The sequence below is a fragment of the Desmodus rotundus genome, chromosome 4, assembly GCF_022682495.2.
Source record: "Desmodus rotundus isolate HL8 chromosome 4, HLdesRot8A.1, whole genome shotgun sequence".
Classification (NCBI taxonomy): Eukaryota; Metazoa; Chordata; class Mammalia; order Chiroptera; family Phyllostomidae; genus Desmodus; species Desmodus rotundus.
Genome location: NC_071390.1, coordinates 53,508,772 through 53,533,491, shown reverse-complemented (window position 1 = coordinate 53,533,491; position 24,720 = coordinate 53,508,772). Strand labels below are relative to the sequence as shown.

The 24,720-nt window shown below is 46.8% G+C and overlaps 1 protein-coding gene across 2 annotated transcripts in view; it reads left to right on the top strand.

The window, feature by feature from the left end:
• The first annotated feature begins 250 nt into the window (after positions 1–250).
• The window catches only part of DUSP29 (dual specificity phosphatase 29), a 34,095-nt gene continuing 9,625 nt past the window's right edge, over positions 251–24,720 (top strand). Inside the window, exons 1-2 of one of the 2 annotated variants that reach the window (XM_045196096.2) lie at positions 251–320; positions 12,328–12,556. In XM_045196096.2, coding sequence (XP_045052031.2) covers positions 12,360–12,556 — 197 coding nt within the window. In that variant the 5' untranslated portion in view covers positions 251–320; positions 12,328–12,359. Of the gene's footprint in view, positions 321–8,016; positions 8,123–12,327; positions 12,557–24,720 lie in introns of those variants that run through there. The other variant, XM_024561434.3, reaches the window with a different exon arrangement.

Here is a 24,720-nt window from a genome sequence, read left to right as displayed (position 1 = left end):
AATGCTGGAAAATCCCCCTGCTTGTGCACCACGCACACCCCACTCCCCACCCCCGCAGCCACGTGTTCTGCCTCTGTGGCCAAGCCAGGGACAAGTGTATGGGCTCTAGGTACAGGACTCCCAAAGTCAAGGGTTTCAGGTCACACTGGTGAAGCAGACGCCTCGGGTTTCTTCTCAGACTGGGCAGCACACTAGGTCAGCGTCAGCAGATCGGACCCTAAAAATAGGCCCTCAGATGCCAGTCTGGGTGGCTGGGTGTACGGCGCCACACGCCCTGCGGACAAGCACCTCCTGACCCAGCGTGGCCCCAGCGCGCACAGGTAAGGGCCTGGGGTGGCGAGGCTGGCATCTCTTGGGTCCAACCGAATGTCCTTCTGGGGCCTGGGCATAGGGATTAGAAGCCCCCTTTCCACCCTGTTTCTGGAGAGAAAGAGAATAGCTGACATCCTTTTAGTGTGAAAGGCTTCTTGTTATCCATTTTTCTCTAGAGACTCCATGGAATTTTCTCTACTTGCCTCCCTCCAAATCTGAGCTTCAGTTCAATGCCTGTTTCTAAAGGGTAACGGGGAGGGTTAAAGCTCAGTGGAGGCATTGGACGTACTGTATCACATTCCAGCAAGGTCTGCATTTGTCCATGTAGCCCTTTGAGGGGGAAAAAATATCAGCAGGAGGGGTGGGTAGAGGCACCAGAATGACTCACATTTTCTGTAGGGCAACACAAGCCACAAGTAAGTACTCAAACCCCATGGATGAGAATTCTCCCTAAGCATCATTTGGACAGAAGGACTATATATTTTTTTGAAATCCTCACTTGAGAATATGTTTTATTGAGAGGAAGGGAAGCGGGATGGGGTCAGAGTGTGGAGAGAGAGAGAGAGAGAGAGAGAGAAACAGTGATTTGAGAACATCGATCTGTTGCCTTCTGTTCGTGTCCTGGCCAGGGGTCCAACCTACAATCTAGGTATGTACCCTGAACAGGGATCAATATTTTGAAGCTTTTCCCATTCCTGTTTGGAAGGATGGGGCTGAGGATGATGCCTTGGTAAATATGGGGAGACTGAGTCACACAGGGACAGAGCCACTGGACAAGATAGCAGCATGTGTGGGTAGCAATGTGGGAGGGTGCCCTGCATCTCAGACCAGGGGTCTTCCACCCTGGTGCCCTTGTCTTATGATCCCAGTGACACCTCATGAGACTGGAATGCAAGAGCAGTTGGGAGTGGGAGGCCTTACTGTTCCAGAAAGCTGGGAACATCCTAAGGGAAAAACTCAGAGTAAGAAGGGAGGGGCATGAGGATTGTGTGTAGAGAGGCCTCCTGCCGTAAGGCCATAGCACCTGAGGGTCCCTGGTACTCAGAGGTTATTCTGTTGCCCTGACTTTTTTCTTGGGGCCCCTCCTTGTCCTCTTCATGAAAAATCATTTTGGTCCCACCAAATGACATTTATAAACAACACTTGAAGGGCTGTGAGGTCCTGTCCAAGGAAAAGGCCTTGGGCAAGGGTGGGATGTGGGCTGGGGAGTTAGGGGGAGGTCAGTGGGCCCTGAAGCCTCTTTGGAGGCTGGGGCCTGGAAACAGCCACTCCAGGGCCGGGTGCCAGAGGTCATAGCTCCGTTTGTCCTCTTCAGCCTGACCCCAGAGCAGATGGTGATTGAATTTTCACTTCTGGTGACTATGGATGGTTCCAGGCCCACCAATTCCACAGTCGTTAGTATCTGCCAGGCACCACCAGCAGATATTAACAGCTGGAGGGAGTCCTTTCTCCTCTTCCCAAAGCCTGCTGTACTTCATACAGGAGCAATTGAGGCCCATCACCTGCAGAATGTTCAGCCTTATTTATGCCCCATCCAGTTTGCCACAACTACCCACAGAGACCCTCAGCCCCAGTCAAATCGCCCTACTCACTCTTCCCTACTCTTGGCTCAGAACTTAGCTCCCAACACAGTTGGGAATTCTCCACCTATCCTCCCCCCTGCCTCTTTGCTTTCCCTTCATGAAACATTTTCTGAGCCCATGCCCATGTGGCAAGAACTCACATGGTCTCATTTAATCCAACAACCAGGGAGGTGGCCATTATCCCCACTGGTAGATGAGGAAGCTACCGTAAAGCCCATGTACAGGAGACTCAGGCCAGTGAGAGCCCTTTCCTGGCCTTCACACTACTCTGTGCTCCCCCCTGGGGAAGGACACAAACTTGAGAGGCCCAGGCCTGCTCTCAGGAGCACATACTTGGTGACCAAGAATGGAGTGACCTGTCTATTCGCATGGACTGAGATACTTGGCTGCTTGGGTTGAACCCCAGCCTCACCACTTAATAGCTTGTTGTCGTGTTACTAACAACCTTTCTGACCCTCATTTTTTTTCATCTGTAAAGTGGGGGCAGCTATTCCCTGTCTAGGAGGTGTTGAGCATATGATAAAAGTAACCAACCATATGATCATTTCTCAGAGTCTTGCCAGGCCCTTGATTTTTCAGTGAACTTTCGTGGCAGCTTTAAGAGGTGGGCCCTTGGCCCCAGCCTTTCCAAGGCCCAGAGCCTCTGCTGCACAGCATCAAGAGACACGCCTAGTGAACAGTAGCCACCTGGATGGGAAATGGAGGGGTGGGGCCCCATGGGGAGGGCCACACTGCCATACTCTACCCTCCTTCATCTTTCCCTGCACAAAAAAGCCTTATGTTCTGAGGGGAGGTGCAGTGGGAAGTGGTGCTTGAAAGACCTGAACTGAAAGGCCATCTATTCCTGAATTCACGAGCTGTGAGATTGCCAGCAGCGTTCCCACACGTCTTCAGAGGAAGCAAAGGCTCAGCTGCTCAGGAGTCAGGAACCACAACTGGCCTGATCAGACGTCATAGCCTCTCAGGCCCTGCGCCAGAGCCTCCGCTCCCCTCAGGGCCGGGCCACAGAGGTAAAGTCCATCCCGGCTGCTCGGCCCCCTTGTCTGAGAAAAAGGCCGAATGTGGGCCTCCAACTGTTTCCCGGAGGCCCAACCCTGCCAAACCAAGATTGGGGAAATCAATTAGGAGTTCATAAATTACCACCCTGAAGCACTTTGAAACCATTTGAAGAGTTAATCAAACAAGTTAATGACATCAACACCATCGTAGAAGGAATATTAAATTACCTCTTTAAATGAAGGCTTTTGTTTTTTTAATAAAAGAAGTTTATATTAATTCACATAATTGCCTCCCGGTAACATTCTTGCCAGAATAAAAAAAAGAAATCTGTTGAACTTGGATTATGTCTGATACATTAAGAATTAAATTATAGGCAACAAAAAAAATTCCTGGGTTTTCATGTCCAAGTTTTAATTTTTTAAAGATCCACAACTTTTATTTCCTGGTTGGGATCATTTTTGTAGATTTAAGATGCAAAAGACAAGCACTGACTTGTAGAAAATTTAAAATATGTATATTTTTATACGTACCCTGCTGCCAAATTCCATCCCTCCACATACCCCGGCAGTAGGTATTACTCTCCTAATAGAGTCATTTACTCAACCACAATAACATTTCTAGTCCCCCCTTCTTTGCAGGCCCCTTCCAAGCCCACCTTGGGTGGTGCCACAGGAGAAATTCGGTGTGCATGCATTTAAACACAAACTTTCCCCAGTGATTCCAATGCATTAGGAGCGTAAATATGCAAGGCACACATATGCACAGATACAGAACAGGAGAATCTTTTTAAAAAGATTAGACTATAAACCACTCTATAAGACCAAAAACTTCTGGAAGGCAGAGACCTCTCTGGTTTAGTCCATCTCTGGCTCTTAACAGGATGTGTGAGTAAAACTTGGGGGTGGGCCTAACATCTGAGGTGAAGCCGAAGAGGAGCCGAGGCCACCTCCCAACCCCACTCGTGACCCACCAGAGCACCTTGATGCTGGCTGATTTAGACTGAACCCAGACCAGGCTAAGGCAAGTCAAGGACACTGGCTCTCACAGCACAGGGGACAGGAGGAGCACTGCCCTCTTCATCTGACATCTGTCTCCAATCAAAAGAAAAGAAAGTTGCCCTCAGACACGGATTTACCCTGAAGCTTCAGGCCCCCACATTGTACTGGCCTCTTCCAAGGCCCTGTTGCTATTTGGTGTTCTTTCTCTTAAAGATATTGTAGAAGCTTCAGGATCCACAAAACTTGGGTCCCCTCTGGTTTCCTGAAAAGCACTGAGGAACTAGAATGACCTTCTGATATGACCTAGGCCTGGTTGCTGCCACCAGAGACCTCAAGGGGGACACATCCCTGTCTTCAGGGAGCTCACACTCATTGGGAGAGTGCTGAGTGCCACTCAGGATGTTAGGACCTTGTCCTGACATCTTGTCCTGAAGGCCACCTTCCTGTGCCTCAGCCCATAGGTTTAGGGTGAGCATCTACTGTGCCCAGAAAAATTCTAAAATAGAACTTCCACGGGTTTCTCCCCACCGTATACTCAAATAATACCTGTTCATCACATAAATTTTAGAAAAGATGTTTCCTTAAAAAGAAGAAGAAAAAGTCACATATAATCTCATCACCCTAAAATAAGTATATAGCCTTTGTTACTATTTTGGTGAAATGGTTTTTTTGTATAAGAACAGAATCACATTGTACATGCTGCTTCATAAGTTTCTGGTTCCTTCTCTCCACTGGTGCAGGCCCCCTCCCCTTTTATTTCTCAAAACCACCACAAACATGGCCATCTGTCATGTTTAACAGTGTCACCCCAGGTTTGGGGTGACACAGCAAACTGACGTAACTATGGGGCACTGCAAAGTTGGTGGGAACCCCTGTGCTTAGTCCTGGGGCTGCACCCCTTTGACACACCTCACCTGGCTGTCTCTGGCCCCAAGCCCTCCCTCCTCCGCCCTGCAGCAGGGCCCGGACACCCGCTCTGGGAATGTTCTAGAGAGCACAGAACTCCCCTTGCTTTCTTGTACAGAACAGCTTAGCTCTCTGTGTTTCACTCCACCGTTTTCTGAGCCATGCTTCAGGACTTCCCTTTTTCTCATCAAAAGTGCACTCAGATGAACCCTGGCTGGGGTGGCTCAGTTGGCTGGAGTGTCATCCTGTAAACCTGAAATGTTCCAGGTTTGATTCCCGGGCGGGAAACATGCCTGGGCTGTGGGTTTGTGTGTGCATGAGAGGTGACCAATCGATGTTTCTCTCCCTCTCTCTCTCCCTCCCTTCCCCTCTCTCTAAAATCAATAAGCATATCCTTGGGTGAGGATAAAAAATTTTTTAAACATATACTCAAATGATATTTTTTTATTAAGCAGAAGGCCCATTCTCTGGCTCACATTTCTGGGCATGGCTACCTGGCGAGTCTCTGTAGGCTCAAGGGGTCCCCTTAGAGATTTAATTGTCCCACTGAAATGAATAATTCATGCACCCGGCTCCTCCCATCTTCCACCTTAGAAAGCAAAAGGCTCAGGCTGACTTTTTCGTTTGTCTCTTTTAAAAAGCATCTTTAACCCTCTTGTAGCTCCATTTTACCAAAAAGGAAGTGAAGCTCAAGAGGGATGATAGGTGTAGACCTGAGTCCTCAGTGATAGCCGGAGCTGTGAGAGCAGCAAAGGGCCACCAGACTGTGAATGGAGGGAGAGAGGGACAAAGAGGTAGAAGAGCCCCAAGGAAGTGCCAGGCCCCAGGAGCAAGAAAGATAGCGTAGAAATCACAAATCAGAGGTCACAAGCAGCTTCCTGCCCAGACCGTTCCACTTTGCTAACACAGTTAAAAGAATAAGGACATGGTTATTCATTATAAAATATAATTATTTATTAAAAGAATCCCAAAATAAGAAACAGGAAAAAAATCTCCCTGACATTTGCCCACAGTACTGACATTTTGATTTTGTTTTGGTTTGGGTTTTTTTGACACAGAGTCAAATAAATCATGGTGTCAAAGTTACAGGTTGTTTTTTTGTTTTGTTTTGTCTTTTTATTGTTGTTCAAGTACAGTTGTCTCCATTTTCTCCTCACCACTCCCCTCCACCCCAGCCATCCCCACCTCCCATCCTCAATCCTACCCGCCTTTGTCCATGTGTCCTTTATATATGTTCCTTGACAACCCTTCCCCTATTTTCCCCCCATTATCTCCTCCCACCTCCCCTCTGGTCACTGTCAGTTTGTTCTTTATTTCAATGTCTCTGGGTTATATTTTGCTTGCTTGTTTTGTTGATTAGGTTCCACTTAAAGGTGAGATCATATGGTATTTGTCCCTCGCCACCTGGCTATTTCACTTAACGTAATGCTCTCCAGTTCCATCCACACTGTTGCAAAGGGTAGGAGCTCCTTCTTTCTCTCTGCTGCATAGAATTCCATGTGTAAATGTACCATAGTTTTTTGATCCACTCATTTACTGATGGGCACTCAGGTCGCTTCCAGTACTTGGCTATTGTAAACTGTGCTGCTATGAACATTGGGGTGCATAGGTTCTTTTGAATTGGTGTTTCAGGATTCTTAGGGTATGGTCCCAGCAGTGGAATTGCCAGGTCAAAAGGCAGTTCCATTTTTAGTTTTCTGAGGAAATTCCATACTGTTTTCCACAGTGGCTGCACCAGTCTGCATTCCCACCAACAGTGCACTGGGTTTCCCTTTTCTCCACAACTTTGCCTGCACTTGTTTGTTGATTTGGTTATGATGGCCATTCTGACTGGTGTGAAGTGGTATCTCATTGTGGTTTTAATTTGCATCTCTCTGATGGCTAGTGATGCTGAGCATCCTTTCCTATGTCCCTGGCCCTCTGTATGTCCTCCTTGGAGGAGTGTCTGTTCAGGTCCTTTGCCCATTTTTTAACAGTTTTGAATTCACATCAAAGCCTCTCCTTCTTGGGCAAGGGAAACCTTTAACCTTTAACAAATGCAAGCTGTACCATTAAAAATTCTGAAATGGAGTTGGAATTCATCAGGGGTCCCTGTGTTATTCCTGGAAACAGCTACTCAAAGTCAAGACCACTGTTTCACAGAGGAAATGGCACTCCAGGCCTTAGTGGGCAAGTACCACTTGGCCCCTGCACTCTCTGTGGTCACAATATCTTTATGTGTTTGAAATTAGCTCTATCTCAGGTTAGTTTCCCACAAAGGCAGACCCTGAAACCAGGATTTGGGTGCCAGTTGTTTATTTGCTAGGTGCTCTGAGAAGCACAGTATGGAATGGATAAGTGAGACTGGGAGCCAGCAGAGGGCGTGTGAGGGGCAGGGGCCACCCTGGGCAGGTAGGGCTGGAGAACCCCGCAAGCCTCCAGGAGACTGAGAACAGATTTCAAAATGGTCTCACTCAGGGTGGAAGAAGTTGGGTAAGTTGTCCACTAACTCCTGCCCCTCATTCCAATGGCTTCTGGGAGTAACCCTTGATATGTTAGGCCTGATCAGAGCAAATACCAGAGAACACCCTCAAGCAGGGAAATACTGGGGCTTGAGAGAGGAAACCTTTTGTGTATAAGGGCACTGTCCATTTATAATGCGGTGAGCTGAACAAGGACTGAGACAGGACAAGGAGAGCATCGGCTACAGCTGCCTACACTTACAAACCAGCAGATTCCTCACAGAACACTGCCTTTCTGAATTCTCAGAACAATGTCAGATGATCTGGGCTTGCATTCCCACACGGGATGGGGGGCATGTGCTCTCCCGTGTGCCACAGTCCCCAACACTCCCTGATGTCTCCTGCCTGAGGTCAACAGTTAGATTTTTGTGTGTTTGTTTTATTCTTTAACACCCAAGCCATTTCTCTCCTCTGTGTAATCTGGCCGGCCCCTCCAGGAAGGAGCCGAGTCTGGTATCCTTTGAGGAAGAAGCAGGCTGATGAAGCACAGAGGCCAAGTAGCCGTCAAATTGGCATTTGGTTTCCTGGGACCAAACCTTTAAATATGAAGCTGTAACAGGAATCTGCAGGCCTCTCTTGACAACCTGCCCAGCTCTCATTATGACATTTAGTCTGTGATTGATATTGTGTGTGTCATTGAGACCTTGGCAGTTAATCTCTGGGTCGAATCTATGGAAACCAAACAGAACAAATTTGTCTTCCCCTTCCATTTTGGCTGTGATCTGGGAAACAGACGGTCCTGGCCTCTCTGAGATTTGGAGATTTGGGAGCCACGCAGAGAGGGATGCACACAAGCCGCCTTCAGGATTTGGAAAGATTACAGGTCTGTGGTTTCTGGCCGGCTCTGCGCTTTGTTCTCTTCCCCCATCCAATCTGCACGCTGGAGGATAATAGATCCCAGAGCTCCTCTGCGTGCCAAGCTGCTCTGGGTAGACCGCGCCACTTCCTCTTCTGTCTGGAAATCCAGCCGAGGCTTTCAGCGCGGAGATGGGGATGGGGATGGCTCCTTCCACAGAATACTGGAGCAAAAGCCTCAGCCAGGGTGAGGTCAACTTCAGTGATCAAAGGAGGCAGGCAGAGGTTTCAGAATGCCGTTTACTCCAGCATCTCCCTGAAATCACCTCTTCTGAAGCCTGCTTTAGTGGCAAGCAGGGTTTGAGACAGCCTGTACCTCCAAATGTAGGTATATGGTGCCCAGCTTCTACTCATTTTGAAATGAGAAGAGTTGGTGCCCTGGGCAGGCTGAGCTCCAACCTCCTCAAATCAAGGCCTGAAGCAAAGAGAGCTATAACTACACTCTTAGGAGACAGGTGTCTGTGCTGGTGCCTGCCACAGAAGTTTCTGGTCATCCCTTGAAACAACCCCTTCCTTGGTGACTGGAAATGCCAGCAGGCAGGCCCCAGAGTGAGTTCAGGCCTGACCCACTGCCCACCACAGGGCTTTGTCCATCCTTTGCGCACCTTCCCTCCTCCTCCCAATTAGCCCAGAGGCTCAGTCCTGCCTCAGCAGCTCCGGCTGAGTCCCCAGCACAGGCCTTGCAGTCCTTTGTTCACTCACCCCCTGTCACCCATTCACTCATTCCAGTCACTCCCTAAGCCATTTCCTCATTCAACAAATCCATTCGGAGTGCCTCCTCCGTATCAAACAAACGCTGAGGCTACAGAGATAAGCACCACTAAGGAGCCATCTTCAAGAAGCCCAGCCCCTCCCTTGTCCCAGTCCTCGCCCTTGTTCTGGTTTAAAGACCTGGCCTCCACTCCAGTGAGAAGATGAAAACATACCGAGCATCCTTACTACCCTTCTCTTTTCGCAGAAGCTCCTTGACTCTTTAGCCACACTCTTGGGAAGATACCAAACTTTGCTGAGCCTCAGACTCACTTGGTAGCCTGTTGAAATAGAGCTTCCTAGGCCCCTACCGCAGTCCAGGATGCAACTCAGGAACCCGTACCTTTAGCAAGTGCCCGGTGATTCTGAGGGTCTTTAGACCGCACTTGGACAGACTCCAGAGAAGAGTCACCTTGGCTGCCCCTTACCCCCATCCCCCATCTCAGGATTTTGCAGAAGGAAGTCACCAGTCCTGGCTTTCCCAGGATCCCTGAAGACACACACTGCTAGCTAGTGATCTTTTAAATTTATCTGCTATGAACTTGGGTAAATTGAATTTCCCAGAGCAGTGGTTTCACTGCTTTCCTTTTCAAAACTTTTTTTAATGGAAAGTTACAAACACACAAGGAAAAGCAGTAACTACCCCACAACTGTCACCCAACCTCCACCACCCACACCCATGGCCGATCCCGCCCCACTGGTACCCCCCCACCCCACACACAATATGTGATTCTATGTTTCCAACTGTATTGTTCTTGAAGCAAATCTCAGACATTGTATTATTCCACCTGTGAATATTGGATTTGTGTTTCTCAGACCAGGCCCTCTGGTCCATTTGACTGTCCTCTGAATCTCCCACACATGGGGCGTCAGAGCACATCGGACTCTGATAAAAAATTCTGGTTGCCTTTGGCGATACTGCCGTGCTAGGGGTGCGCTCCCAGCAGAACACCCGCAGGTCTGCGCATCTCGCCTTTTGCTGCTGGCAGCCACTGGTCACGCCCACATCCGCTGGCTCGTCAGGTGTGGTGAAATGGTGCTTCCTTCCTTTTTACTACCTGGAATACTTTAGAAAACAGGCCCAATAGTACAGTTTATATCAGAAAGGAGCAATAAATAATGCTAGATTCTTCCCCTTTACTTATCTCTCTTCAAAGTAACAAGCTGGTTCCCTAGCATCTTCCAATAGTGAATGAATAATTGTTTTGTGCAGCATTACAATTTAAATGTTTAGTGTATTTCAATCCACTACAGTTATTTTCATTTTTCATGTTCAAATTGCCCCATGTTTGAAAAGTAGGAGCCTCTTCCAATTGTGTTCTGAGTCCTTTTGGCAGACCTAGTGTCTTTGAGGCTACCAACCCTTTTTCATATTCTTCAAACACTCCTGCCTGCCCCTCCTCAAGCTGAAACTCCCTACCCCCAACCCTCACCAATTACTTTTCCTCAGAAGACTAAGACCAAGTGTTAACAAACATTCTCAACTTAGTTTTCCTCATCTGTAAAGTGGAGCTAATACCAGCACCTACCTCACAGGGTTGTTAAGAAGATTAAATGAGCTAATAATTATGAAGCACTTGGAACAGGGCCTGGAACAAAATAAGAGCTAGATGAGTATTTGTTAATAAAGAACATCCTGCCCTGGCCGGGTGGCTCAGTAGTTGGAGGGTCATCCATACACCAAAAGGCTGTGGGACCCATCCCCTGGTCAGGGTACATACCTAGGCTTCAGCTTCCATCACTGGTCGTGTACGGGAGGCAACCGATATTTCTCTCTCACATGTTTCTCTCTCTCTCTCCCCCTTCCTTTCTCTCTCTAAAAATCAATGAAAACATATCCTCGAGTGAGGATTAAAAATAAGAAGAAAGATAAATAAATGATGTCCCTTCTTTGTCACTCACCTCCATGTCTCTCAGTCCCTCCACCCTTTTCTCAGAGCCTGAGAATAACTTCCCCTCCCAGGCCATCTGAGTGACCAGTCACTCAGCTCAGGGAGCAACCCTGCCCAGTTCCACAGTGAGTTCACGTCCTTGGTTCCTTGGGAACTCTCCTCCCCCATTCCACTTGCAGAGCCGGGCAAGCTCTCCAAATCCATACTGCAATCTGCACCCACAGCTTTCCCGTTAGGAACGTTTCTTCCGACGCCCTGGTAAGTTAACATGCCTGCCAGTGTCCTAGCACGAGAGCCGCAAACATTGACTTCAACTGTCCTAACAAGTCAATGAGCACTCACACCCCAAGGCTCCCAGAGCCCCGAGAATGTGCATGGTGGCCCAGACTAGACAGGCCCTGGACCAACAGGTGTGCCCTTTCCACGGGCACCGGCTCCCTGCTCGTGTTGAGTTCTGCAGCCTGGAAGGTCAGGGACCTTCTGGGCCTCCCTATTCCAGTTCAAAATGTCCCAAGTCAGCAGATTCCAGTCACATAAAGGCAAAAATAAGCACCGAAGAAGGAGTAAAACGGGGATGTCCAATCTTTCAGCGTCTCTGGGCCAACCTGGAAGAAGAGTTGTTTTGGGCCACACATTAAATACACAAACGCTAACAAAAAAAAGGTCTGTGCATAAAACAAAAAAAAGGTCTGTGCATAATTTTCATGATATCCGCCACCACAGATAAGCAAAAAAGTCCTCACATAAAGACCATAATTATGCAGCGGCCCTTTCGATAACCTTTTTTTAAAAAGATTTTATTTATTTATTTTTAGAAAGAGGGGAAAGGAAGGAGATAGAGAGGGGGAGAAACATCAATGGGTGGTTGCCTCTTGTGCGCCCCCTTCTGGGGACCTGGCCTGCAACCCAGGCATGTGCCCTGACTGGGAATTGAACCGGCAACCCTTTGGTTCCTGGACCTGCTCTCAGTCCACTGAGCTACACCAGCTAGGGCTCAACAATCTTTTAAAGTCATCGCACAGTTCCCAAGTTTGTGATCAATAACATAGAAAATGTACATATCTAAGTAATATAACAGTATAAAACTTAGTAATAAAACTAAGTAATGTTTTAAGTAAATTTATGATTTTGTATTGGGCCACATTCATAGCCATCCTGGGCTGCATGCAACCTGTGGGGCAGGGGATGGACACCCGTAGGGTAAAGTCTACCAGTAAAAGAAAGGAGGCAAGGGGCTGCCTGCCTGAGGGATTTCTGTCTGGAATCTGCTGCAAATTCACCTGCGCTGGCCAGAGGGTCTGAGCACTCTAGCGCTGGAGACGCTGGCTGGGATGTTGGGGGCGCACTGTTTAGCCGCCCTCACAGCCTGCCTCGTTTCCCTGTGTGGCCCGGGAAGAGTGAACAGAAGCAGAGCAGGCCTGGGAAATGCCTGCCGAACTTTGAGATCAGCTTATTCCCACCTCTTCTCGTAAAGCCCATTCCCTACCTCTGTCCCCTACTAACCCCAATTCCGACCTTCTCTCATGACCAGCTGCAGAAAGGAGAAAATCCATTGGCTCCAAAATGACATCCGGAGAACCAAAGATAAGCCTCAAGAACACCTACCCATCTGCCAAGAGACTGCTGCCAAAGGCGGAGGAGGAGGCGGCGGAGGACTACTACACCCCCGGAGCCTTCGAGCTGGAGCGTCTCTTCTGGAAGGGCAGTCCCCAGTACACCCACGTCAACGAGGTCTGGCCCAAGCTCTACATCGGGGATGAGTAAGTGCCCTGGCCAAGCCCAGGAGAAGGCAGCCAGCCCCTCCTCAGGTCACACCTCCTGCCATCTCCTGGCCATAAGATTTTACTATTCAGGTTAGTTCTGTGAGAACTCTACTAGTTAGGGCTGGGTTTATCTTCATATTGCAGAAAACTCAGAAAAAGGGGTTAAACAAGATAGAGGTTGATTTTGTTGTCACATGAAAGAAGTACAGAGGAAGGCAAGCTGGGAGTGGTGTGGGTCTCAGGGACTCAGGCTCCTGTGCCTCTGCTCCATCACCCCGAGGGTGTGGCTTTCTTCTTCAAGGTTTCTGCATGGGCTGAGATGGCTGATAGGGTTCCAGCCATCATCTGTAGGACCGGACTGCAAGAAGGTAAAGGGAAAGTGAGAGCAAAAGGGCATCTTTCCAAATAGAAGTCCCACCCAAGACAACCCCTGCCCCTAGCTGCAAGGGAGGCTGTGAGTCTTTTATTTTAGCTGGGTGTAATACCAGCAAGAATAAAGTCAGTTCTCAGGTTGGTGGTACGGAGCACATCAACTTATGTGTGGAGAAGCAAAATGTAGGCCTAGCGAAGTTCAAGTGGCTGTCCCCTTCTCTAGATTTTTATAGCCACCATTCCCCCACCCCTCAAACAACTGGGAAGCTCCTACTGCAAATAATATTAATAATAATGATGCCTATGACTTATTGAATACTTTGTGCCAGGTACTGTGCTAAGCATCCTGCATACACAATCTCATTTTATTTTTACTAAAGCCAATGAAAGAGGTTACCTACTTATTCCCACTCAAAGATAAGAAAATCGAGGCACAGAGCAGTAAATTAATGGTCCCAAGGTCCACCGCCCAGTAGGCGGCAGAGAACTGGAATTCAAATGCAGTTTTGCCCAACCCAGAAGCTTTCATCTTCAATTCTCCCTCCGTTCCTCAGGATTCCAGCTCACGCCCCATCTCTCCAAGGAGGAGATGGCACGGCGCCTCTGCACATGTGACTTTGACACACACTTCGTGCTGCTTAAAGTTCAGAGATAGCTGTCTGGTCATGGGAAACCCAGGGACAGCCTTCCTTGTCCGTTTTTTCTCTTAACATTTTTAAGTTGAGAAAGTTACAAAAATGCATGCCCTTTTATACTAAATTAAATAGGGTTATAAAAACAAACTGCAAAATCTCCCTTTGTCCTCTTTTAATTCTACCATAAAGTAACCAGTGTTACGTTCGTTTGCATGCTGCTACTACTTCATGGATACTAAAGGAAGCGTGGGGAAACATATGCACACGTATCAAAGGTTTTTGTTTCTCTTAAACAAGTTGTAGAAAAAAACAATCACATTATATATACACTACTCTGCATCTTTAATATTCCAGAGTATGGCTGTACCACAGGTCATCCAATCATTTCCCAGCTGTGAATATTAGAGGAACCTAGGTGCGAGGTATATAGGGACTCTCTATCCTGTTTTTTTAAAAACAGCTTTATTGAGATATAATTCACACTCCATAAAATTCACCCACCTAAAGTGTACAGTTTAGTGGTTTTATTCTATTCACAGAGTTGAGCAACCATCACCACTACACAATATGAAAGCATTTTCATCACCTCAGAAGGAAACCCTGAACCCGTTAGGTAATCTCCGCCCATTCCCCACCTTCCCCCAGCCCTGGGCAACCAACCACCAGTCTGCTTTCTGTCTCTAAGGATTGCCTGTGCTGGACACTGCATATAAATGGAATCAGAAGATTTGGTCTTTTGCGACTGGCTTTTTTTCACTTAACCGAATGTTTTGGAGGTTCATACAAGTTGTAGCATGTATCAGTATTTTTTTCTATTTTTGCATCTTTTCTATAAGTCTAAAATTAGTTCAGAATAAAACAACTACACATACACTTTGACCCCAAATATCAATTTAAGAAATATAATTTATAAAAAAGAAATATAACTTACAGAAATAACAGTACCAGTACATAAAGATACATGTATTACCTTTTAATAATAAAGTAGTAAATAAATGTAATAAATATATGGTTTTCCTATTATAAAAGTAATATATGCTCCTTGTATAAATATATGTCTTAGTTATCCTATTCGTAATAGGTTAACAAAAGAACTTTCCTCATAGTGTTTTGTGGATTGAGATAATATATATAAAGTATCAGTGTAGTGCCTAATTCATAGTAAGAACTCAATACGTGTTTAAGTATAATAATAAAATGGTTATTCATGTAAGGAAGAAAACTTAAATTTCCCCAAATAACCACCAAAGCCCATTACTCCAAAGCTATTCTTATTTATATTTCAGTACATTGTCTAGGTTTATGTATATTATTTTTGGTTTCAAAATTCACTTTTGCATAGTTGTAACCATATTAAATACTTATTTTGTCTTTTTTCACATAGCATCATTGATAAATGTTTCCCTTATTACATACTCCTCATGTATTTAATGTAATAATATTAATCATTATATCTTAAATGTAAAATATAGCATATCAGGTGAATATACAATCATTCATTTAACTACTTCCCTGTTGTTGAACATATCATTATTTCCATGGTCTCACTTTTATAAATGCTGCAATGGACATCTTTATGCATGAAATTTGTTTTCGTGTTTAGGGTTATTTCCTCAGATCTAACCCTAATAATGGGTGTAACTGAGGGCAGGTGGTTTAAGATTTCAACTTAAACTGTCTCTGTGTATTTACCTATGCTGTTCCCTTTACCTAAAACGTCCTTCCCTTCACGTCATCTCTGAGTCCAGATCCTATGCATTCTTCCGCCATGAAGCTAGCTAGCTTTCCCCAATCCCGGTAGTGAGAAGTAAGTTTTTTCTCTCTGGATATTATACAGTATATTTACCTTTCCCATAGCTTATAATAGTAATGATAGCTAAGCTGTACTGGATTTTTACCATGTGCTGTTGCCCGTGTGTGGCATAATTTAAACCCTACGACATCCCTAGGAAGGAGGTACCATTTATTATTCCCATTTTACAAATGGGCAAACCGAGGCTCAGAGAGTTTATCCATTTCACTGGTCAGTCAGTATTTACTGGCACCTTGCTAGGAGCTGTGGGGGAGACGAGGAGGAAATGAGGCCCAGAGAAATTGAGGGACCAGCCCAAGGTCATACCACCAATCATTGATAGGATTTATACTCAAACCCAAAGCAAGAAATTGTGGTCAGTCAGATAAAAAAGCTGATTTACAGCTGAGGAGAGGAGACGTGTAGAACTGCAACAGGGAACAGAAAGAGGAGTAGGTAGTGGGGTGGAAGGAGCATGGGGTTTGAGCCTTGGCTCCGCAAATTATCGATTGTGTGATCTTGAACAAGTTACTTCGGCTTACCCCAAAGGATGAGGATTAAATGAATTAAAACGAATAAAGTGCTAGAATAGTAGCTGGCACATAGTAAATGTTCACAAAGTGCCTGCACTTTGGATCTGAGTAAGCATCACAGAAGAGGTAAATTCCAGGCTTGACTTCGGAAAATGGGTAGGATTTCAACAGAATTCTAGGCAGAGGGAGCAGGATGATAAAAGATGGAGAGGTAAGGACAAACGGGGTAATTTACCTGCAATGTAGGGAATGGATGTGGTAGGAAGGGCACTTTCAGAAGACCTGGGATTAAGCCAAATTCTCCCACTGCGAGGCCAGCGTGGACAGCTGTGCTGCAATACCAGGCAATACCAGGCGACCCCAGCGTCTCAGCGGCCTCCCCCAACAGTGGCTTCTTTCTCACACACACGAGTGTTCGTGGTGGGCCAGTGCTAACGGTGCTGCGTGTCCACTTTACTCTGGGACTCGGGATCCAGGCTGATGTCTGCATTTCATTGGCCAAAGCAAGTCCACACCGAAGCCTCGCATCAATAGGGCAGAAAAGTGTAACCTACCCCTACGGAGGGACAGCAAATATTCTAAATGGTATCACACCATCTACCACGGCCACAATCTGCTGCAGGTGTGGTGGCTTTGCACAGGTCCTTTTACCTGTCTATGTTCTCGTCTCTAAAAATGGTTACTGAGAAGAGTCAAAGAAATATGGAATGTGAAAGCATTTTATAAATTATAAAATAAGAGACAGATGAAAATGCTATTACTATTACTTATTGAGAAAGAAACCTGGGAAGGTAGGTCAGGGCCAGCTTGTGGAAGGCTGAATGCCAGCAGAGATACTTTATTTGGGAAGTTAAATTGAGAGTATCTGAGCAGCACAGACATGTTCTAGTTAATAGAGCGCCAGACAGTTCGATGCACTGAGGTATGCTTGCCTCCTTGACATCTGACCATGACCTTGCTTCCTTCTGCCAAGAAAATGGCACTGCCCTTTCATTTCAATTGCAGGTCTGCCTAATTGAGCCTGCAACAGACACACACACGCACAGGCGAGGCAAGCTGCACAGTCAGTGTGCATGACCTGCGTGCACAGCGTGGGGAGGAGGCTAAAGTCAGCATGATGTGGTACTTGTCCCCATCTCTGTTCAGGGCCCCTCCAAGGTACCCACTTAACAAGGTTAATGAGACTCACAGATGCTTAGTGAGAGAATAGTCATTTCCACTGCCAACGCGACCACGCAGAGGTTGTGACCCAGCTGAGAGCAGGCATGGAGGGCTGTGTGCCTCAGTCTCTTTATAGGTATTGCCCAAAGCAGCAAAAAGCTCAGCTGGCTCCTCATGCATAAAGCCTCGGTTTTAATTTGATATTTGCACTTAGGTTGGGTTGTTCCTTTCCCTAAAAGCACCCAAGACTTTTGAAAGTTGAGTATCAAGGCCCTGGAAGTCAGGATGGTCAGGACCCAGGAGTGAGGGCAGATATCCAAGGGCAGCCAGACCCACTGGCTGTTCCTAGAACCTAGACTAAATGATGCCTGGAACCCCCTGGGGACCAGACTTCCCGCACAAAGCAGCTCATTCTTTCCCCGTCCTCCCTCCTTGAGGGCTTCTTTATGGAGACAGGCAGAATGGCTGGGCATCTGATCTGGAGCCATAAAGTCTGGGTCAAATACTGGTTTCCACGTGGCCTTGAGCAAGTCACTCAAACTTTCCAAGCTTCAGTTTCTTCACCTGTAAGATGTAGATTCAATGAGTTACTACATATGATGTTTAGTGCAATGCCTGGCACACCCAATAACTACTATAGATCAGGTAGGTTCTGGGAGTTTGACTCACAGTGTGAGAGGAAGGTAAAGAATGGTTACTACGCTTTGCCACTAAGGGTCTCTCTGGGCTAAGAAAACACCCCGGTTCAATTTTTCCCAGGAGCTGCTGTCATGAACCCAAAGCCAGGTTGGAAGGAAGGTCCCTCCTAATGGGCCTTCTCCAGCTCATGCACCAACTCCCCCACAGACACCGTCCTGGCCTTCCGGGGACCCAGGTGACCTAAGGCCTAAGGAGGCAATGCCACATCAAAACCATACAGGCCTGTGGGTTTCCGGATTTCTAAAGCATTTTCTCAATCCCAGCTTATTCCAAGAGGACTCCACAAGTGGGGAGCCTGGTGACTCCAAGTCCCTATTGCTTGCCAAGCCCAGCAGGGGGCAGAGGTGGCTGCACCACCCCAGTCAGGTAAAAAGCAGTCACAGACGGGAGGGGGAGCGGGTGGTGTTCAGAGTGCTGGATCAGCAGAGGGGCCAGGCCAGGCCCACCAGGCAGGCGCCTGTGGATGTTTTCGTGGGAGTCTACCTGCTCAACCCACAGCTACCCTCATCCCGCACATTTCCTGTAACTTGGTGGGGAGTCGGGCTGCCACAAGCGAGAACTGTAGGGCCAGCACGGGGCAGAACAAACGCCATCAAGCAGGATCCAGGCCCCGAGTTCAAACATCTTACTGATCTAGGACTCAGTTTCTTCATTTGTAAAATAAAGGGATGATTTGAATAAAAGGGCCCTTCCAGCTCTGCCATAAAATTCTTCAAGCAATGTCCTATTAAATAAATTAGGCTTTATTAGATTCAAGCACATACTTGTTTTATTACTTTTAAGTCATTTAAATTAGATTCAAATTAGGTTAACCAAGTGTTGCCCTCCAGAGATCCAGGGACTGGCGTCAATGATGAGATAAGAATAATTCATCACCTCTTATCAATCAGCAGTCCCTAAATGGGTGCTTCCAAAGTGCTTGAGTATGCTTGAAAGCACTACGTTCTGTAACTTAAATATTCTCACTTTAATCTCATTGACATCTTTCATTTGCTTAGCAAAATCTCTTTTTCTCCCCCCCCCCCCCCGCCCCCACCATAGTCAGCAGGAGGGGAAATACCCTGACTACCGTGGAAGTGATTGCAAATTCTCAGGCAGGATAGATGCCAATAGCAAAGCTCAGCTGAAACAGCATGATTGAGAAATCTCTCTTCCCTCTCACCCACACCAGGGCGCCGGTAGGCTGTGCTGCTGCTTGAACAGTGGGGACCCTAAGCAGTTCCCCATTTTTATTAAAACTACAATTGCGGCCAAGGTCTGGCTTTTGGGGTCATCAACAGTTGGCCCCTCCCCATGAAGCCTGACTCCTCACATGCCTGTGGCCAGCCCCACCCAGCCTGAGCTGCTGTCCAGCTGTCTCGCCCTTTCTGCTCCCAACCAGACCAATAGCCTCAAAAGACAGAGGCATCTCCAGCACTGGCCTGTCCTTGAGGAAGTGGGGAGGTGAGGTGGAGGCCAGTCAGTCGACTGAGATGGTCCTCAGCCTGAGAGAAGGACTTTTACTGGGACACCAGGGCAGCTGTACCCTGCCCGCCCCCCACCAAAAGAAGGAACTAATTCAGTCTCAAGACATCTAGTAGAGCTAAAACTTGACCTGCTTTCAGGGTGGGCCATGGCTAGTTTAGGGTCCAGCAAAAACACAGCCAAGACTGACAACTGAACATGCTAAATGTTACCTGAAAAAACTAGAAAACCTGGACTCTGAACCTCCAAATACCGAAGTTGACTTACGTGGATGGCCCCAGCCATGGGCAAGGCAAATGGGGAGATGCTGGAGGCCCTGGCCTGGCTGGACTTCTCATGCTGCATGACAGCTTTTCACTGAAGGCCTCAAACAATGTCAACCATTTCCTTTCACCATTAGCCAAATGCCTAGTCCAATCATAAATACAACATCATTTCTCAAAACCCCACATCGCATGTATTCTCTCTCTTAGCCTCCATCCCTGGAGGTCTGGAATGTGGGGGAGTGGGCAGATGATGAGGAGATTTCTAACAAGAGTTAAAAAATGCCAAGGCCAGCTTCAGTCTTTGCAATAGTTAGTCTCTCCCGAGAATTAAGGAAATAACATCAATAAAAATCATGGTGTACATTTACATTATCAAGTAAATATATAACATCTTCGTCACCGAAAATTTATAGAACATGGATGAACAAAGAGAAAGGAGTTAAAATTCCCATTAGCCATAATCTATTATCCAGACACAGCCACCAATCACATTTTGGTATGCATCTCTACTGCTTTTTTCCTCTTGAATTTATCTTTTAACTTAAAAAAAAAAAAAACCTTGACTATAACATCATTAGACTTTACAAAAATCTTTTAAGGAAAGTACTGCCAGTGTAATTGGTTCCATTAAGAAAAAAAAAAGAAAGAAAGAAACCCAGGGTCCCAGAGCTTCAGTTGTGTTAGTCCACGCTGCAGTTTAAGATTATGAACAGCACCTGTCAGGCCTGTGTTTCCTGAGGGGACTCAAAACCAAACAGCTTCATCGTCAGCAAGCAAGAACACCCAAGAAAAGAAAACCAGTGAATTTCACTTCCTATCAGGTGAATTGACTGAGATCAAAAGCTAGAAATATACCTGGTGTTTTAAAGTCTACCTGCAAGGAACAGGTGTGGTCAAGGAGGAGAAGTCACCACCAGAGTCAGGTCCGTGAAATGAGACCACAGCAGGGTCACATCCATCAGAATAAGCGAGGTGCCAGACTGCAGGATACAGGCCATGTGCAAGCAGGAGTCCACAATTAGGAGGGAGAAATCAGTGGGTCCTCACACACACGAGGGTGTGGAGAACTGCCCAATCACTAGTGGGCTTTCTTCAATGCCCACGGCAGAACCCTGGCAATGTGGGACCAGCTGGTTTCACTGCCAGGAAGCTTGGTGGGGCTTGTACAGAGCTGTGCATACATGTCCCTCCTACACCTGGGGAGAATGGGCTTTCAGGTGGATGCTGAGGTATGTAGGCTGAGAATCAGGAGAGCACCAAGGGGTCTGAAAAAGTGGAACGACAGGAGTGCTGCCCAAGGACGCCGCCTCACACAGAGTGCTCCATTCACTGTTGTTAAGGGTGAGGGTTGAAACAAGCTTCCCAGGAGAACTCTGGAGGGGCTAGAAGGAACGGGGCCAGGCTACGGAAGGAGGAGGGAAGGGAAGGTCTCCAAGGAAATTGGGCTGTGCAAGAAGGAAGTCACTTCCTTGGCCCTCTGACCTGGTGTCAGAATCCAGAGCTAGGTGAGGTTCACAGAGAGGGAGAGACACTGAAGAGAACTGGGTCAAACATAGAGACATGACAACATCTTCAAAAGTGCACGGCCGGAGCTCTTAACACTGGGGCCTCAGACCGCAGTTCTCCATAGTATGTAACAGACACTCAACAGTGCTTTTCCTGAAGAGATGGGAGATTTTTTTTAAAAAAGATTTTTATTTATTTATTTTTAGAGAGCGGGGAATGGAGGGAGAGAGGGAGAGAAACATTAATGTGTGGTTGCCTCTCACACGCCCCCTACTGGGGATCTGGCCTACAACCCAGGCATGTGCCCTGACTGGGAATCGAACCAGCGATCCTTTGGTTTGCAGGCTGGCACTCAATCCTGAGCCACCCCAGCCAGGGTGAGATATGAGATTTTTTAAAGAAGTGCTTGCATAAGTCCAAAAATTGTTGAGAAAATGGCCAATCTCATTGCTAAAACAAATTAATAAAAATGACACCTTTTTTTTTGGTGTTTTGTTTTTGTTTTTGCCTATGAAATTAGCAAATAGCATAGAATAAAGATCAAAATGATTTAAGCAATATTTCTGGAGAATAATTTAGTAATGAGTATCAAATGTGTTAAAAATGCTCATACCCGTTGATCCAGCAATTCCACTTTAAAAAAAAAAAATACAAAAAGACTCTCCTAAGGACATAATCAGAGATGTGCCCAAAGAAGTAAAGCAAAGTTTTGTTTATAGTCTCTCTTATAATACCTGCCAATCTCATTCCGGGAGAGAGAGAGAGAGATAAGGATAGAAATAGACGGAGATAAGACAAATGTCCAAAACTGGGGTTTCGCGAGGTGAGATTGAGATTTATCTGTAGGAGGAAACAGCAGGCAGCTATTGAAGGTTATAGGTTGACTTAGGAAGATGTTTACAATGTATCACCACCATGTCAAAGTTTTTGAAACTATATAGGATTGTACCCCAAACAAATCTCTATATAAAATATACAAATCTATGAATATAAAAACAACTGGAGAATATTATAGCAAAAAGCCAACAATCTTTATCTCTGGGGGCGATTTTGTGTGTGTGTACAAGGGGCTATGATTTCCACATTCTCATTGATCGTATTATTTTTGTAATTAGATAACATTATTTTTTAAATGAACAGACTGCTTACATCTAGGATTTTCCCTGAAGAAGCAGAAACTAAGGCTCTTGTATCATCTAGATTCTAGAAGTAAGTTCTGGATCTGTTTTTCTTCTGAGCTTTTTTCCTACAGCAGAGGCACATGTCTTGGTCTGTTTCCCATATAACACATCTGAGCAGGTGGCCTTAAAATAAAATATAACAATGCCAGACAGCACTCTACCACCCCCTGCCTCACTCCCAATAATCACTGAACTAGGCACCCTGGCCAACTGGGGATCTGCCCCCATCACAGTCCCTCTCTACTGAGTCCCTCTGTTGATGTGCGGATCCCCATTCCGCGGTGGATACTCTCCTGAGCCCTCCGCTGGGCTCTGAGTACGCCAACCTAGGGGGAAATCCCTAGAGTGGTGTGTGAGGACACCGCCTCCCCTTCCCAGCCCAGGTAGCCACAGAGCCCTGAAAACCTGCAGTGGGCCTCAGATGGGCCTACCAGGTCCAACCCTCCCCATGAGTCCTTTTCTGTCCCTCGGACACCAGGCAAAACCAGCTCTGTGGGGAGAATGTACAGGTGTCATGCAGTGAATCTGCCTGTATATCTACCCCGATCTTTGACCCCAAAAGCAGCAAAGTGCAAACAGTTATTTACTCAAACTGCTATTTAATTACATGGAAGCCCAGCTGCTGAACCCAGAGAGAACTGTCTTTCTGGTGGGTAGAAACTTCCTGTCAAGGACAGTTAATTTTAATTTTTCCACTGAGCTCAACCTCAAAGTGAGGTTGATTGCTACTCAGCAAGATGGACTGCATTAGTGGAGCCTTTAATTGAGGGCAGATTACGTCCCAAAAGCATAATGATTGTTGTATACATACTTTGGGACAAGAAGAAAAATGAAAAGCAGACCTTTCTAAGGAAAAATTGAAAGCAGAGTGTGTTCCACAGTCAGGATGGCAGCACCAAGGGCCGGCTGGGGGGCTTGGTTGGACTCCCCACCTCCCTATGCCTCAGTTCTAATGGGCTGTTGGCAAATGTTCCTAAAAGCTCAATGCCTGTGTTCATCTCCCTCTTTCCCAAACACTGGGCTCCATCGCAGTTTCTCTCATGGCAAACAAAGAGCTCCAGCAGACCGGCGATTGATGAGGGCCTCAGCGAGGGGCCGTGGCATGCAGTTCTGCTACAGGGCTCCTTTGGCCAAGGTCGGCATATGTTATGGCCACTTCTGTCCATGTCCTTTCCCAGTGGCCTTGAGATGAGCCCTTGGCTGGAGCACAATGCCACTTCTGGCCTCTTGCTGTTATGGTTCCAGACCCTTGTCCCCTTTTCCCTGAGCTGTCCAACTGGTCTTTGTGCTATTGAAAGAGGCGTCCTCTCAAAGCCCACATGGGGTCACTCCCCTCAAGTCTACCTCTCCTTGACTTCCAAACACAGATTCTGGCAGCCAAGCACTTCCATGACCAAAGCCCACCCTCCCTCTCCAAAAGCCCTGTCACATCCTATGCTCTGGCCAAACCAGTCTGCTTCTCCCTCCCCCCATTCCCAGTCTATCAGCCAGTCCGCTGTGACAGCCTTCTAGTCCAGGCCACCTTCCGCTCTTGGCTGTACAACTGTGACAGCCTCCACCAGAGCCCCTCGCTTCTATTTTTTGCCCTTCTCCAAATCTATCTCCACACATCAGCCAGACTAATCTTTACAAAAGTAAACAATGCTCACCCCTTCCTTAAAATCCTCTGTGGCATGTGGCACTCTACCACACAGAATAAAACCCAAACTCTTCCCCCCAGGGCCGACAGGGCCCACCATGACCCAGCACCTGCCTACCTTTCCAAATTCCTCTTGCACCTCTACTCCCCTCACTACTACAGCCACACTCTTTCCCTTCTGTTCTTAGCACTTGCTGTTTCTTCTACCTAGATGAAATATTTTTCCCCCAACTCTCCCCCTGCCCAGCTTCTTCTCATTCCTCAGAATTAGCTTAAAGGCCCCTTCCCTGCAGCGGCCATCCCTGACCACCTCCCCTAGAGCAGGACCGCAGTTGTTCTGCACAGCTCTGACTCCTGTCTGAAATTATCTTGTTTACTCATTGGTTGGTGATTTGCTATCCCTCCTGGAATCTAAGCTTTCTAAGGGACCTTGACTAATCTGTTCATTGTTGCTACATCACCAGGACAATGCTTGGCACACAATAGAATCTAAATTATTATTTGGGGGAAAATGATCAAATATAGGAAATAATAAACATGTCCTGAAAGACCTTCATTATCTCCAGCCTCCATTCCTTATGTTGTGCCATCTCCTTGGCTTGACAGCCCTTGCCTCCCTCTTCCCTTCCATCACCAAGGACTGCCATTTGCAGTGAGGCAGGCTCCACAGCCCCTCTCCCATAGTCTCCCCTGTGCGCTCTAGGCAGACGTAGCCCCGGCTTCCTCTGCTTCATGTTCCAAGGCCACCTACTTCTACATGAGTTGACCCTGTTCCTGGACATTCTTGCCTAGAAAGATAAAGCTATAAACCAGAAACTAACTTCACTGTTGGCTTCAGGAACTCCCCCAAATCAATGCAAACAACAGGCTGCTCAAATAGCTCCCCCTCTCAGACTATTGTTTTGCCCAATGA